Consider the following 16933-nt stretch of genomic DNA (forward strand, 5'->3'; position numbering starts at 1 on the left):
GGACTGAACCTCAGAACAAGTAAGCCAGCCCCAATTAAATGTTTTCTTTTATAAGGGTTGCCTTGGCCATGGTGTCTCTTCACAGAAATGAAAAATCTAAGCCACTGCTTTTATTCCTAGTCTCTCCACGACTTTTATTAACATATTTTGTCAAAAGGCTTTTCTCAATCTAATGAGATGATCATATGGTTTTTGTTTTCTAGTCTGTTTATATGATGGATTACGCTTATCCTATTTATGTAATGTTCAACTATCCCTGCATCTCTGAAATGACTTCTACTTGGCCATGGTGGATGATGTCTTGGATTTGTTCTTGGATTCAGTTTGAAAATATTTTATTGAGAATTCTTGCATCTATGTTCACAAGAGAAACTGATATGTAATTCTATTTGTTTGTTCTCTATGTGGCTTAGGTATTTTTTTGTGGTCTTGTAAAAATTGTACAATGCTCCTTCTGTTTCTGATTTGTGAAATAATTTGAAGAGTATTTGAATTAACTGTTCATTGACACTGTGGTAGAATTCTGTACAAAAACCATCTGTTCCTGGGCTCTTTTATTTTATTTCCTCGAAGACTTTTAATTCCTGCTTATATTTCATTAGGATTCATAGTTCTATTTTAACGGCTTACCCTTGATTTAACATTGATAGGTGGTATGTATTTAAACAATTACCCATTTCTTTTAGATTTTCAAATTTGCTTGACAACAGATTTTAAAGTTTATTTGTATGTTTCTGTGGACTTCCTTGGTATCTGTTGTTATATCTTCTTTTTATATCTAATTTTGTTAATTTAGATATTTTCTGTATACCTTTAATTAATTTGGATAAGGGTTTGTCATTCTTGGTGAATTTCTCAAAGAATCAATTCTTTGTTTTATTATTTCTTTGTACTTTTTGTTTGTTTCTGTTTTCTTGATTTCAATGCCATGTTTCATTATTTCTTGCCCTCTAATTCTTTAGGTTGTAATTTCTTATTTTTGTTCTGATCTTTCAAGTGTGCTTTTAACTTACATTTATGAGATATGTATATTCTTTTTAATGTAGGCACTTAGTGTTATAAATTTGTCTCTTAGAACTGCCTTTGTTGTGTCTCATAAGTTTTGATGTGTGCTTTAATAATTTTTATTCCATTGTAGAAAGCTGCTAATTTCTTTCCTAATTTATGTCTTGACCAATTTTCATTCAGTATACAGATTCTCAGTTTCCATAAGTTTGTAAGCTTTCCTTTGTTTCTGTTATTGTTAATACTAACTTTGATCATTTGTGATCTGGTATGGTATAGGTTGATGTTATTTTCCTGTATGTGTTCATACTTGCTTTTTGTACATGTATGTAGTCAATTTCAGAGAATGTTCTATGGAGCTGCTGAAAAGAAAGTATGTTCTTTTGTTTGGGGATGTAATATATGTATAGTCAACAATATATGTCTAATGAGCTTAAATAAGCATTCTAACTGAATAAACTCCACTTACAAGTAAATAAATACATTTGATAATTTTACTTTTAAAGCTTGTTTATTTTTAAGTGTGTGGAAGTATGTGTGTGTGTGTGTGTGTGTGTGTGTGTGTAAGTAATGTACACGTGATTATAGGTTCATGCAGATACCAGAAGACACTGAATCCATGAAGGTGGAGTTACAGGATGCTGTGAGCTATGCAAAATATGTTCTGAAAACCAAACTTGTGTATTCTGTAAGCACAATACATGCTTCTAACCACTGTGACATCTTTCAGATCCACATAACCTTTATTACTGTTGTTTTCTAGTTAAGTTGTAGCACCAATATAAACAAATAACATACATTTTGCAAACATCAAGTCATAACTTACTTTACATTATCAAATTCATTTTCCAAAGCTGTTTCTTATTGACAAATTGGATAGTGACATTTATAAATCCCAATGTAATTTATTAGTTCTGATTTTTATCATTCTATTAAAAATATTATAGATTATAGTCAAATGAGTGTATAGATTAAAAAAACATGATAATAATCTCTACATCTTCTATACTGCCTGACTAAAATAAGGCAGGCATCAATTATTTTAAAGCATTCTATTAATTCTATTAATAAACTTATACCCAAATCCTGAAGATATTACTATTCATGAATATTTGTATGCGTCTATTACAAATGAGATCTTTGAGAAACAATCCCCAGAAAGATTTTGTAATAGATTTTAAAATGTCTTTGCAATACTAGTTAATTACATGCCCAAAATGTTCTGCAAATTAACTAATAGCAGACAATGAATTTTAAAAAGATCTTTTCTGACGGCCTAATGAGGTATGGTATTTGATGAGTTCTGTAGTAAAAAGTATGGAAGTTATATTTCGAATGTTCCTCATAATTGAATACATATATATGTGTGTGTGTGTGTGTGTGTGTGTGTGTGTGTGTGTGTGTCCAATGGCACACGACTGACACTATATCAATGTACAGAAGAGTTTGTATTTTATGACACATTTAAAGTAACTATGGGAATGAAAATGGAATGATAGTTAAGCATTTCTAGGCAAATATGCTCCTTGTAGGACGTGATATTTAAAATAAAATAAGAGGAAAGTCAGCTAAGATAGTATCTATGATGACATGGGACAAAGCATTGCAGAGATTATGGTTTATGTTGATCTTTTTCTCTGGATTCTTATGAAAAGCCAATGAAGTAATATCTCTTGAAGCCCATAAACACTCATATGCAAGTGCAAAACACTGGGTTGTGTAGAGAGTGGTCCACACTTGGTTCTTGATTTGTCAGTAAAGAAGGTCAGGGACTAATTGTTGGGTGGAAGGTATAGGCAGGACTGCCAGGTCCCAGGAGGAAAAGGCAGATGCAGGGAAGGAGAGAGGAGCTTTTAAGATGTAGTGGAGGAAGAAGAATGCAGCAACCATGTGAGGTCTGGGAGGGTGGGGGGTGAGCTGGGGCAGGTGGCCTCCACTATAGGTGGATGGCCAAGGATGTTCAGCAGGGGCTAGGTAGGACTAGCCACTGAAGTTGCAGACAAGTGGAAAGTCAGAGATAAGTTGGTAAGGGCATGCTTTTCCAGATGGGAGAAAGTAATGCCCAGCAATTATGCCTGGAAGGCAAGTTGTAAAGTTACAAAGCATGTGTGCATACTCGTGTGCATGAGTGCATTTGTGTGTCTTTTATCCACCGGCCTCAGGTGGGAGCTAGTAGTGCAGTCACCTCCCTTACCAAAGGTGGATATAACAAAAGGGAAGCCAGGAGGGGTTAGCAGTGCAACTGGTCCCAGGTATTAAAACTACCCCCAACCGAGTTGAGGAACTAACAGGGCACCAAATCAAACTGTTATAAATATAATTGTGCGCGCGTGCGTGTGTGTGTGTGTGTGTGTGTGTGTGTGTGTGTGTGTACGCACACACTCACGTGTCCAAGAGTTGAAGAAAAGAATACCAAACTCAAAACAGCAGCCTTTCACTTGGTTAGACAACTGGAACACTGGGCAAGCATTCATCAAGACTTGATCATCACATTTGTAAAATGGGAATAAGAGATAATCCTAATTTTCAGTGTTTGTGGGTCGTGAGTAAATCACTTTGGAGGAAAGCCATACATTATGCAATTTTTAATATTTGAGATTAAATTATCTTCAGTACTGTATTTTTTCTTCCCTCCTTTCACCATTCATAAATACCCAATTAACATGCAAGTATATTTATAAATGTTTGGTTTATTTGTATTTTCATAGTAAGAATAAAAATACTTTAACATGCTTTTAAAAATATAAAGGCAGGTATACATAGTACTTTTAGGCTATAATAATCTGCATTTATCTGTGATTTAATTATGCATCCAACATGCCCTTAAAAGGAATTGTCAATAACATGTGAAAAACTAGATAAAATTTATGGATATTACATACCAGTGACATGCTTAATATTGCAAAAATGAAAGGCACATCACCAATAATGAAACTGCAGACAATGACTGGATATCATAATTAAACGTGTAATTTATTTCACATTGTGGTTATAGGAATAAAACATTACTTTTAATATTTTTAAATGATTGTCTTCATTATAACTTGATTTTATTTTCAACCTAATTAGGCAAAATAATATGGAAGGAAGGATACAAAAGTCAGCCTTTTCCCACTGAACGCTCTTTCATTTTATTGGTAGTCATCAGAATGAAAGACTTCAGAACAAAGTGGACAACATTCAAGATGAAAAGGAACAGGTCGGGCAGCAAGGTAATCTTTCCATCCTCTTTCTTACAGTTTCCTTATTTATAAGATTTTTGTAGTGGATTGGCCTAATGCTACTTGTATTCTAATGCTAATCTGGGGCCCCTAAGATTGGTTAACATACAGGTAAAACACTGAGCAACCTTGCCCCCAATTAATTGAGATTGGTAAATAAAGATGCAAACAGCTAGTAGTTGGGCAGAAGAGGCAGAAGAGGGGTTGAAGTTTCCTGGGCTTAGTGAGGGAGGACAACATGGAGGGAAGGAGGAGAAAGAAGCGGCCAGGGAAGAAGAAAAGTGCAGGAGGGAGAAGGAGAGCCACCATGGGCTAAGGGTCAAGAGAATGTAGCCCAGCGGGCTGTGCAATTGGAGCTAAAATCAACCCAGATGAAACATTGTAAGTAATAACTTGGATTTATCAATAGGGAAATAGATTCTAATAGCATGGAGTGTAGGCAATTGTGCTGCATAAGGCATATTAAAAATTATAAAAGCTGTATATGTCTTTCATTCAGGATCATAAATGATCTAAGGTAGGGAAGAAGCCTCAGGCCAGGATCTTTAATATTTTCTACTACAGATTTTTCAAGACACACTTACTTCAGATAAAATCTCCTGCGAGCCTTGGCATCTCACCTGGACCATGCATACACCGAACAGAACATACTATGGGTTAATGTTAAATGGTACACTGGCCTATATGTATGGGATAGATGTAGCTTTGGGGTGGGGAGGTGCGCTACACTTACCACAGTCTACTATTACAATACTCTCTTAGAACATTGTGTTTACAAATTGTACATCTCTGTATAATGATCATATCAACATAGGTGATGTTAGATTCATAAGTGAAAAGGTTAATTTTAAGAAAAACACTGTGTAGGTATTTTAAAATAATCCCCAGGCATAACCATCGGTAAGATAAGGAAGTCCATGGCAGTTTTTTTCCCTACTCGTGTGATTAAGAGAATGGTATGACCAGAGCTGCAGGGGACAGGCCTGAGAAACATGTTCAGGAGGAGTCAGACGATCCCTACATCTGACCATAGCTTAAAATGTCTTAACTGTAAAATATGTTTACATTTTTTCTGACTTCCCCATTCCCATACCACCTTCCAAGGACACTCTCTTTTGTATCTGAGGATTACCCTGCCATATAATGTTAACAAGTAGCAACATTACAATGGCAACTTTTGTGTTTTCCATCATCACTTCCTAACAATTCTGTGAGTGGAGTGAGTGGAAAGAAGATTGATAAAGATAAATAAGTATGGACTCAGATCATGGTATAAATACCAACTGCCAGAAAGAGAAGGAAGAAAATTTAAGCATTTTATTTAAAATGAAGAACACCAAAATATCTTAGCATAAGCATTTAGATTCATCCTTATATATACACACACACATATATATATATGCATGTATACTATATGATTATAGAATATATATCCCTAACAAGATAAATATCTATGAGAAAATCAATGCTTCTTCATACTTGATTTTACGGAAATTAAAAGGTTTGTTGTTTTAAAATGCTTCCTAGAGAAAACAAAGTAATATAAATCATTAGCCTATGAGAAAGCGGTAAGGAAATCAAAATATGATCACACTTGACCATCCAAATCTAAATGAAATGTTACATGAAAGATAATTGTCTTTTTCTCCAAGCCATTGAAAAACAGAAATGGAAAAATCTGTTTTATACTCTAGCATGAAGGATATAGATTTGGTTTAAAAAAAAAATAGCTTCCTTTCTAACAATGAATTGAAATAGCTCCCTATCTGATTTGAAGATATTTAGAAAGAGAATGGAATTTTATTTCTTTCAGCTCCTGGAGGTCTTATTCTAACGAGGAGGGTGTTTGATATCTTTCCTAAGTCCCTACAACTGGCCCTACCATTACCAATTACCAAGGGAAATATTGTTTTCATCCTTTATAGAGACAACCTGATGAAGAAAAGGTAGTCAGGGAGTGAGCTTAAAAATGAGAGCTAGAGAAAGTACCCAAGGAACTAAAGGGAACTGCAATCCTATAGGTGGAACAACAATATGAACTAACCAGTACCCCGGAGCTCTTGACTCTAGCTGCATATGTATCAAAAGATGGCCTAGTCGGCCATCACTGGAAAGAGAGGCCCATTGGACATGCAAACTTTATATGCCCCAGTACAGGGAAACACCAGGGCCAAAAAGTGGGAGTGGGTGGGTAGGAAAGTGGGGAGGGGGGAGGGTATGGGGGAACTTTTGGGATAGCATTGGAAATGTAAATGAGGAAAATACCTAATAAAAAATATAAAAAAAGGGATCTCTGCTTCAGCATCCTTCATATTCTACAACGACTTGCAATTATATTTCAATCACATTTTAGATTATACATTTATACACTTCTGAGAAAATTAATATTATAACTACTTTTTCCTTTGAAAGAAAAAAATTTAATATTTACATATCAGTCTAAAATTAAGCTATTTAGAAACCATATTGTGCCTAATTTCGCAGAAGTGATTACGGTTACTATTTTCTACTTTTAATTTGTCTTTATTCACATTTTGTAGCAGCTGAAAACAGAGGTAAAGATTCTAAACAATTATCTGGCTGCAAACAGTTTCCTGGGAGAGAATTTATATTTTACCTGATTTGTTAGACACCCAAATAATTGCTTCTGAAGACACATGGCTTCTATTTCCTACCACAATGGTTAATGGAATCTGCCACAGGTAACTGGAAAATAAAAGAAAGCTTTAAGAATAAAAACTGGCATATCAGCTATACTAAAACAAATGCAAGCAAGCATTGCCTCTATACCTTCTGTGCAGTTTTTATTGCTCGTTTTGGGAAAAATATAATCAATCCATCAATAAATCATTGAAATCAATTGGCAAATAAATGTCAGGCCTAAACAATATATACAAAACATAAGCATACCTTCCCAATGCCACTGAGGAGACTTGGTGTCTACAAGTTTTAACTTCAATGAAAAAGAACTTTACAAAACAACTTATCTTGCAAAGATAGATTTGCATTTTAGAAATAAATGCAACTAAAATCTATAAATTCAAGCCAAGCTGTTTAGTGATTAAAGTCTAAAAATAGGTGTTTTCTACTTTTTTTTCCTGGATTAGGCTAATAGACAATTCAGTAGTTTCCTACATTTACATATTAACATTGTCTTTATTTATTACCTAATACATCAGACAGGCATGATCCACATATTTTACAGAGAGATTAATATGGAAAGCCAAACTACTCAGCAAAGAATAAAGAATAAAAATGATCAGTTTTCACAAAAATTCAGAGCTATATAAAATAAATGTAGGGCACACTTCATGTTCTGGTTTCCAAAATGAAATTTTCCAGTTTGTGTGTCAAAGAGCAAATAACTGGAGGGTTAACCATGAATCTCACCCATTAAAAAGAAACATTTTATTTCATTTACTTCTTCACGGGTTAAAAAATAGATGTCTAGACTCATAGATGAGGTGATATCAACTTAATCTCAAAAAAGTAGCCAGATAGACATGAAATAATTTTATCATCAATATATCAACTACACTTTGGTTCCTTCTAGAATTATAAAAAAGCTATTTTATCCTCACAATGTACCTTTAGCAATAGTGGTAGCCAACAATTACATTGTAAGAAAGCAATGCCCGAAATATAACAAGACATTTTGTGCATACACAGTAACTGTGTGAGTGAAAGATGTATGAAAAGTTTTAGAAAAGAGCACTTGGAGTAATAGACTGTATAATGAGCATGTCCAGACCCCTGGGCCCTCCTGTCTTCCTCGATGGTTTTCATTTTACAATGAACAAGCATTTAATGCTAATTATTAGAGAAAGTCAGTATATATGTGAATATATGTGTGTGTATACATTGTTGGGAGGAGAGAATTCTTCATAAAAGTAGTATCAATATTAAGTAAAGGTCAATATAAAGTTCTGCCATCAACTCAGAAGTGAAAAGAAGCCCGCCTGGGTTGGTGCCTGTGATCCTGCGTACATCAGAGCTTTAAGAAGCAACTTGGCATATGAGGAGATGTTATGCAATATTGCAAAGTAGTGATTTCGTGTATTTAAAAATGGCACGAAAAATGTCCCACTGTCTAAGTGACAAGAGTCTGGAACAAATGTCATGCTCAGTCACACATCAGCCAACTTTATGAAATCTTTAGTTATATAAGGATCTCTCTATGCTGTAATCCAAGGACTATGTATGAAAAATATAATTACTGGCTTCATTAAAAACTTTTGAGTATGTTGTAATCATATTCTAATATCTCCAAGCAGAAAAATAAAACAAAGAATTAACTCGGCTTGAAAAATATTCACAACTTACTAGAAATTGTGGCACAGATGAGCAAGTTCTATTATATCAGTGAAATACATTGTGCAGTAAAGAGTTAAGAAGGCTCAGTTCAAATTATGAAATAGAATTGGTATTGAATCTTTGACCAGCATGTCACAAGGAAGTAAATGATCAATAATATAAAATTGAGACAGTTTACTTGAAGTATAGATTTTATTATTTTTTAAATAGAAAATCATTCCTGGGACTAAGTGATGCTTTGAATCCGCATCAGATCCCTTTATATGTCATGTGGCAAGTGCTCAGGGTTTATGAACTCCACCTGCTTCTAGCAGATATAAAGCTCTCTGGTCTTCTGTATGTTGACACAGCCTAGATGTTACCTTTTCTTTTAAAAGATCAGGCTAAAGTTAGCATAGTAATGAATGTTATAGGTCAAAAATTATTTTTGTTCAAATTTATCCTGTCATACTTTGTTTCCTGTCTGTTTCTCTAAGTCAGTGACACTATGTCAAGATAGCAGTTCTCAGAGACCTGGACTAGTCTCTCACTACCATTGCATCAGCAAAGTACTTCCTAGCAAAGTCAAGGTTGATGCCTGATAATGTTGATCCTGGACGTAGAGAGGAAGGGAATAAATGGTAGCATTTGGCACTGCATTTACCAGAAAGAGAAGAGCAGACACACTGCCACCCTCTCTGGCCACAGTGAGACTGCAGCAGGGTAATGTGTGTTGCAAGAATCTAGAGAGTTGAATACCAACATCAATGTATATCTAGAGTAAGCCCCTGCTTTATTGCTGGAGACAAATCTCAGTGGGTTACAAGTTTACTGAACGAGAAAACCTAGGTTAAAATCCCATATCTCACGTAAAGTTATAGTACACACTTGTAATATCCTATGTAAACATGGGAGGCAAAGCTGAGACTACAGAATCTAGATCATATAGCCCAGTATACATGATGATGAACTAGAGATTCTGCCCCAAACAACATAAAAAGCAATGACTGACAACCAAGGTAGTCCTTTAACCTCCACATGTGCAGTTTGGCACACATGAGCGTACACACGCGCGCACGCGCGCGCACACACACACACACACACACACACACAGAGAGAGAGAGAGAGAGAGAGAGAGAGAGTAAAAATAATGACCTTGCTTTCCTAAGTCAAAATCTCTATAAAGCCTTCAGAAAGTATGAAAGAATTTCTCAACCATGGCTCTGTATATCCATGCCTAGAACAAGCTAACCTGGAAATGATTTTGAGACCTCTTAGGGGACACAGCCAACTGTGTGTTCCAGGTCTCATGGAGTCCATGAGTGATGAGATCCGATGCTTTATGTCCCAAACAAGGGAGAACAGAGTCATCCAACCAAAAACTCTAATTTTGTTTATTAATTTTCAGCCTGTCCCTCTCTGTGCCCCTCCCCACCCCTACCACCCCACAATCCACTTTTATTAGAGCTTTTAATAAGAAATGAAACTGGTTAATAAAACTTTTATCTCTCTTTTCAGTTGATCTTTTAATATAAGGAACAAAGGAGAAAACATGGAATAAAACTGATAAGGGTTTCAAAAGAAAGTTAAAGTAATGAACCACAATTCTAGAAAGATATGATTGAAAAAGACCTCTGTAAGTTCGAGGCTAGCCAGGAATGCATAGTGAGGCTGGGACCAGATAGGCTACACAGTGAGATCCAACTTTGGAAAAACTCCATCAAACAGGAAGCAATTCTGTATGTTTTATATCTAGCCAGTGAGCTCAAACACTAATTGAGAGGAAAAGAACATATGTTGATCCTTCATGGCCCCACTAAAGCTTGGCTATTTTAGGGTCTGCATTATGTTCCTTTAACTCATACATTATTAACTACAGAACTTTGGTTTAATGAGTTTTCCTAGATTGTTAGTTTCAGTTCTCATTTGTCCTGTAAGGCACATTTTGTTCAATTCCACTTAATTCATGGGCAACATGTTTTAACTATTGAATTTAATTCTAGAACTATTCATAAAGAAGGAAAACCCAAATCTTATCTTTTGAAAGTCACCATGTTAATTCAAAGTTCTGCCTTCTGAAATAAATGCTGTTACATTGAAAGTTAAAATCTTGAAGAAGGGATAAAGAGATGGTTCAGTGGTTAATAGCATGAGCTGCTCTTCCAAATACCCAGGTTTGAATTCCAGTACCCAAATGTAACAACTATCTTTAACTCCAGTTCTAGGGAATCCGGTGATCTCCCTGGACATTAGCTATCTGCATGATGCATAGACATACAAACAGGCAAAACATCATACACATGAAATAAATTATTTAAAAATTGAATTAAATGGTTTTTAAAATCTCGAAGAAATAGCAACAAAGAAAAGAATCACAATGAAACAGCAAATACAAGGATTAAAACAGTGGTCCACATATATTTTAGAACTTTCTTAACAAATAATTAACTATTTCTAAAAACTTTTAAATGCAAAATATTCCTCAACAATTTAAAATATTAAAATGCAAAGCAACATTAAGACATCACAGTCTATGATGTGTGTGGTACCTGCTGTTTTGAAGTTGAAGTGCTTTAGTTTTAGCACCAATGTCATAAATGAAATGCTGTTGGGTGATAAGTATTCTATTTTCTGCCGTCGTGTTTCCCAGGATAGTGATAACAGGATATCCCATCTGCAGTGTCCACTGATCCATTACTTCTTGTATGTTCACGTATTTTCCATTCCTTCTTAAAGCCTTTACAATGAAAATTGAATAAATTAATCTATTAACACTTCTTGAAAGCATGGTTAACATTATTCTGTTCTCATTTTTACCATCACCTCAATAAGAAATGATTTAAAATCAGTAAAGCTAACATTATGTACTAGTAAAATTAATTTTTGCCTCGAGAGTCTTATATGGTTATATTCCGTATATACAGCTAAGGTTTACTAAAATTAAAATTTTATATAGCAGAACATAAAATGTGAGTTATTGTTAGAGCAAGTACTTTAGCATTATTTTGTGTTCCTGATAGGTCTAGTATAATGTAGTAAAAATTTTCTAAAAGCTTCAATTTTTTTAACGTGAATCTATCATACCACATTAAGATATCATTCAAAAGTATTGTCATGCTTCATGCATAAGGCCTGTGCAATATCATCCTAGTTAAAATCTCAACGTGGACTGCATAGAGGAATCACAGAACCTCACACTAAAGAGAGGAGCTAATGGCAATTACTGACCAGTGGGAGAGGGAAAGTGAGTTTTCTGAAAGCCTGTGGCCCCCCTGAATGGCTTCCCAGGCTTCTCTACATCATACAGATGGTCTTACACCAACTCACACACTGGCAGCACTGAGTGAGATCTTAAAAAAGAACCCATGAAATTGACATGGGATCATGATGGGAAGAACAGGGGAGCGAGCCATTATAGGAGAGAGGATGGAGGCATGTTTGATGACTTAAATAGATTATAGACATTTATAACATTACCAATTAATTAAATACTCTCTCAGCTAATCAATTAATTAATATCACTCTCGAAAGTAGACAAGAAATTTTTAGCCAACATTTGTGATTCAAATAATTTTAAGTCTTATCTTCTTTATAGAGCAGATAAGAACACCAAAGTTATGTAAAGAAAGAAGAATTATACAAAGTAAATACAAACTGTCAGTGTTAACGTTTTAGGAACAAAATTCAGTTGCCCAAGAACATACTTCGATATTTCAGCTTCTTCTACTTTACCTCTGATAATGTATTCCAGAGATCATTTCTGGCTGCATTGCCATACTTGTGAATGGTTAAATAATCCTAAAAGAATATAAAATTGTAATTACCATTCAAAGGTTAAGCAATTACCAGTAAACACATTTATTTCTCAGTTCAATTAACCATTTCCATGTGTGGAATTGCATTTAGGCAAAGAGGAAGACATGCAAAAAAAAAAAAACAAAAAGATTTAGAATCTCATTTAAAACTATTCTCAAGAGGTTTAACGATAACATATTTCCTAGTTCACCCAATGATACTAATTCCTTAACAAGGATTTTTCATGGCTGTAATCACGTTGTATGGACTCCCAAGGTCAGGATATACTCTACATGAGGTGGTCAATGTCAGCTCATTTTGAGAAATTGACCTCTGCAATAAAATATGTGGAACAAACATTCTGATCACCCCTTTCAATTTTTCAAAGGTAAGCATATGTTTTCATGGAAAAAAACAACAAACAAAACAAAACCAAGAAGGAAGCGTCTTCCTTAGTTGGTATATGCTGGCGGTGAGCCGAACTTCCCACTCTCCAGTCTCTCTCTGGTTGTTCTATACAAAGGAAAGGCTGATGGTTGCAAAACAGATACTTATTTCTGTAGTACGAAGCACATGTTACTATCAATAAAGAAGTACTCCTAAGTTTGTGTCACAGCTTCAGGCTTTGGATTTCCCATTTCTCATTATGTTCCATTAGTGGTTAAACCTACACACTTTGATTCACACCTAACTCCATTCTGAGAAGTGTGGTCTGTCTCATTATCGAGGTGACAGCTATCAAGATAATTAGTGACAGGGTTTTTTTTTTTTCCTGATTTCAAAGACAAAAATGAACAGAAAATCTGACGTATCAAAAAAAAAAAAAGAAAGAAAAAAAGAAATCCTTCCATTCAAAATTCTATTTCCTTAACATCATGTAGGTAAGAAGACACAATTTCTTAAAAAAAAAAAAAAAAGAAAGAAAAGAAAGTTCTTGAACTGAAAAGAGTTGCTGACTTTTCAATACTTTATGTGGAATGGGGCACTTTGAGGATAATTAACATGAGGGAAGCAAATTTTAAATACAGACAGTAGAACCTGCGACAGACTCAGCTCTTGGTGGCAATTCACAGCAGAGCAAATGACAGTTCCCACTTAATCATATGCCCAGAGAGGTGACATCCAACCTCTACTTAGCAACAACACATTCAACTTCATCAGGTGTTATGAATAACTTAACTGAAAATAGAACATGCATACAACTCCTCATAACTAACGTAGATCCCCATTCAGCTTTCACCAAGATTCAGGAAGTTTGTTCAACATAAACCCAAAAAATGTTTAGGAGAGGTGTGGGTTTTAAATTCACTACTTCAACTTTCAATTTCGTTTTTTTTCCTTTATTTCTTTCAGCAGTAGAAATGATATAAATACCATGCACTCATGGATAAAATTCTCAAAAACAAAAACTAAGAAACTCATTTTGTAAGATATAACTGAATGTTCTCCTCTTGGATCATGCTTCTAAAACTCTAAAATGAATAAACAAGGAGTACTCTGAGGTCTAGTAGATTAATTTTTCTTCTCATAGGCCATTGACATCCCTACTACTTATGTCATAAGTTGATCCTGTTCTATTGATCTTCAAACAGAGTTCATGGTTGCCCTCCAGTTCATAGCAAAGTTCCACTTCAAGTGGGTTAAAACGTCAATTGTCAGAGTAAAATGGCAACCATAGCATAAGTACATCAGTGGTCAGTAACAATAGCGTTTTTCTTGGGTCCCTTTAGACACAGTCCTCAGAGGTAATGGAGGTATACATATGTCAAATATTTCTCCCGCAAAAGGGTTGTTGCTATGTTATTCTTTTTCTTATACTAACACAATCATTTCTTAAATAAACAGAATGTCATTGCCTATCAGAATTACAAAAAATAAAAATAAAAATAAATAAAAAATCCAAAGAGCAGTGAATCCTGTTTAACAGTTAATAATCTATTCACTCATTTCATAAAATATGTAAAGCACTTAGCATGAATCAAGCAACTTTGCAACTTTGCAACTTCATAGGTACTGAGATGTCAGCAGGGAAAAACTTACTAAGAACAATTGCAAAAACTGAGGTGTTATTTGTGTGAAGAACTTATGTCTATGAATGACCCTGGAGAAGTCATGCTACAACTACCATTTTGCAAGATATGTTCAAATATCTGTATGTAATTAACACAATTTTATGTTTCTTTAAAACCTGCAAGGCAATGAATATGGAGAGGCTCACACATGTGAATCTAAAATAGAAATCAATGTTAACCTCCAGGTATATGAATATCAACCAGAAATAGATTTGAGATTATTATATAAACTCAAATGCTTTAATGTAATGAATTGTGGGTACTCCACACCAAGTAGTTTAGAAATAGAGTTATTGGAAATAGCAAGCAAAGAGAACCACTTAACTATATAAAGGGGCATGGCACATAATATGGATGCTAAGCATATATCCAATAAGCATATAACTTTATATATCTACTGATGAAGAGAGGCATCATGGCATGGGGACTTAATGAAGAAGAACAGGAATCTGACAGTCTGGAATCACATCCAAGGTTGAACACTCACTATCTGTATAAGTGAGTTATGGACAAGCCACTGTGTTTAAGCTCCTTTGCCTGTTTTCTCATTTATAAGATAAATACAAAAAGAGCACACTACCTACAGTTTCCTTTACAAGAATACATACAATGTTAGAACAGTAAAGAATTCCTAGGACACCCTGAGAAATCTATAGGCATTATCTCTTTTAATATTTTTGAAAATTCCATGCCATAAGTAGGAAAATTGGCTAAAAGAAAGAAAAGTGTCATTAGTAATGATGGTGAGTAAAATATACATGAAACACTTTTACCATGTTTGTAGAGCAGCGTGAGTTCCTATATATTTTATCTCATTCAAGTAACACTACATCATCCATTAACAAATCAAAGACTGGCCCTCAGAGAAGGTAGTCCATATCCAAATCACAAACAGGCTATCCATGTGTACAACTGCCTGTCCAATCCAACATCCAAGATGTGCTACAGACATCATGAGAGTCACAGTGAATACTGAGCCTTCTGCCCTTATGCGTCAGCCCCTTTCTGCAGCATTTTACAGTGATAACTTTTTTATTTTAATAATTTTATTTATTTACATGCCAGTCATTTGAAACATCTCTTCAAGAGCCTCCTACTCCACTTCACTTCTTTGGTGCTCACTCTCTTCAGTGTTGCATAGAAAAATCAAAGTGCTCCTGCCCTTGCCCCATCTCTTTCAACTATAATCTCCATCAGGAAGCCAGGATACCCTCAGTCACAGTCTCCTATGAATAACTGGTAGGCTCCAAATATTATCCAAACTCCATCATGCAGCTCAAACACATACCTCTTCAACAAAATCTATTTCTCTCTTGCCCCATAACTTCACATGAAACACTTTGATGTTTTTGAATATGACTAACAAATCTATTCTAACTCTCTTGCTTATGAGGTGTTCTATTATATTATTGTCTCTGCTGCTCACTTAAGTTCGGCTTATCCCCCCAGTTTAACTTTTCATAAATTTCCCTCAGGAAATCTTTGCTTCCCACTCAATACTTTGTTTAATTCTAAACTATCTTTGTTAGATTCGTATTTATTGTTATTACATAATAACATTTTCACATCGTGTTACCATTGCTTGTTTACTGCCTGTCTGCCCACATTATCCATGTAAACTGCAAGGGATCAAGGAAGGCAGTATCCCATTTGACGACAGTTTAACCAACAATGCTGTGCAAAGCCTCGTACCAAGAAGTCACTGGATACATGCCTATGATCTATTACTCAATGTGCAGCATAGCTCTCTGTTAAAAACTGATAATGCAGTGATTAACTTGTGTCTATTAGTTTTGTGTCTACTAGGCTCACCCAAGATGTCCTCTTTAGAGAGTAATATAGAACCTAACTCATTATTTCAGTGAATACTTGTCAAATATATGACTTACATTTCATTCCATCAAAAGATTGAACTACTGCATCTGAGACAACTTTGTACTTTCTTCTGTTAACACATGACATGATTCATGACGTTTCATGTATGAGAGGCAATTAGACGAAACTGACAAGGGGAAAAATGAAGCGTGTGAGCTCGGGAGTAAAGCACTTTTATCTTCTAAGACATGAAAATAATTATGGAATACTTGTTCTCCTCTTAATAAGCCCTTTTAGCATGATGGGATAGAGAGCCATGTGAATGGCTTACTCCTGGTGACCATACATAACGGTCCAATAAAATCTCTGTGGGTATTTTCTTTGCCTTGAGGTACAAGTAGAAAAATGGTGCAAAGCACGATGACTTTTAAAACAGCAAAGCTTCTTCCTTCCTGTTGGAGCTTCCTGTTGGAGCTTCCTGTTGGAGCTTCCTTCCTGTTGGAGCTCTCCCACAGTTGAAGCTTCTTTTACCCTTATCAGTTTCACCCGTTTTTGAGGCTGGCTGGCAGCAAGAAAAAAAAATCGCAAGTACCACCTCAGACAGACACCTTCAGACAGACCTACTACAGAGAAGGTAGGCGGCATCCCTTCTTGGGATTCTTTCTAAAAGTCATGAAGTTTTCCCCTCAAATTCCACACTGACAACATTGGAGACTTCGCAGAATTACATTG

At 35.2% G+C, this 16933-nt stretch overlaps 1 protein-coding gene across 1 annotated transcript in view; it reads right to left on the bottom strand.

The window, feature by feature from the left end:
* The window catches only part of Trhde (TRH-degrading enzyme), a 403483-nt gene that overhangs the window by 93106 nt on the left and 293444 nt on the right, over nucleotides 1-16933 (bottom strand). The window contains exons 8-10 of the mRNA NM_146241.3: nucleotides 12252-12317; nucleotides 11069-11256; nucleotides 6844-6932 (exon numbers count right to left, since the gene is read on the bottom strand). Coding sequence (NP_666353.2) covers nucleotides 6844-6932; nucleotides 11069-11256; nucleotides 12252-12317 — 343 coding nt within the window. The remainder of the gene's footprint in view (nucleotides 1-6843; nucleotides 6933-11068; nucleotides 11257-12251; nucleotides 12318-16933) is intronic.

Source organism: Mus musculus, chromosome 10 (assembly GCF_000001635.26).
Source record: "Mus musculus strain C57BL/6J chromosome 10, GRCm38.p6 C57BL/6J".
Lineage (NCBI taxonomy): Eukaryota > Metazoa > Chordata > Mammalia > Rodentia > Muridae > Mus > Mus musculus.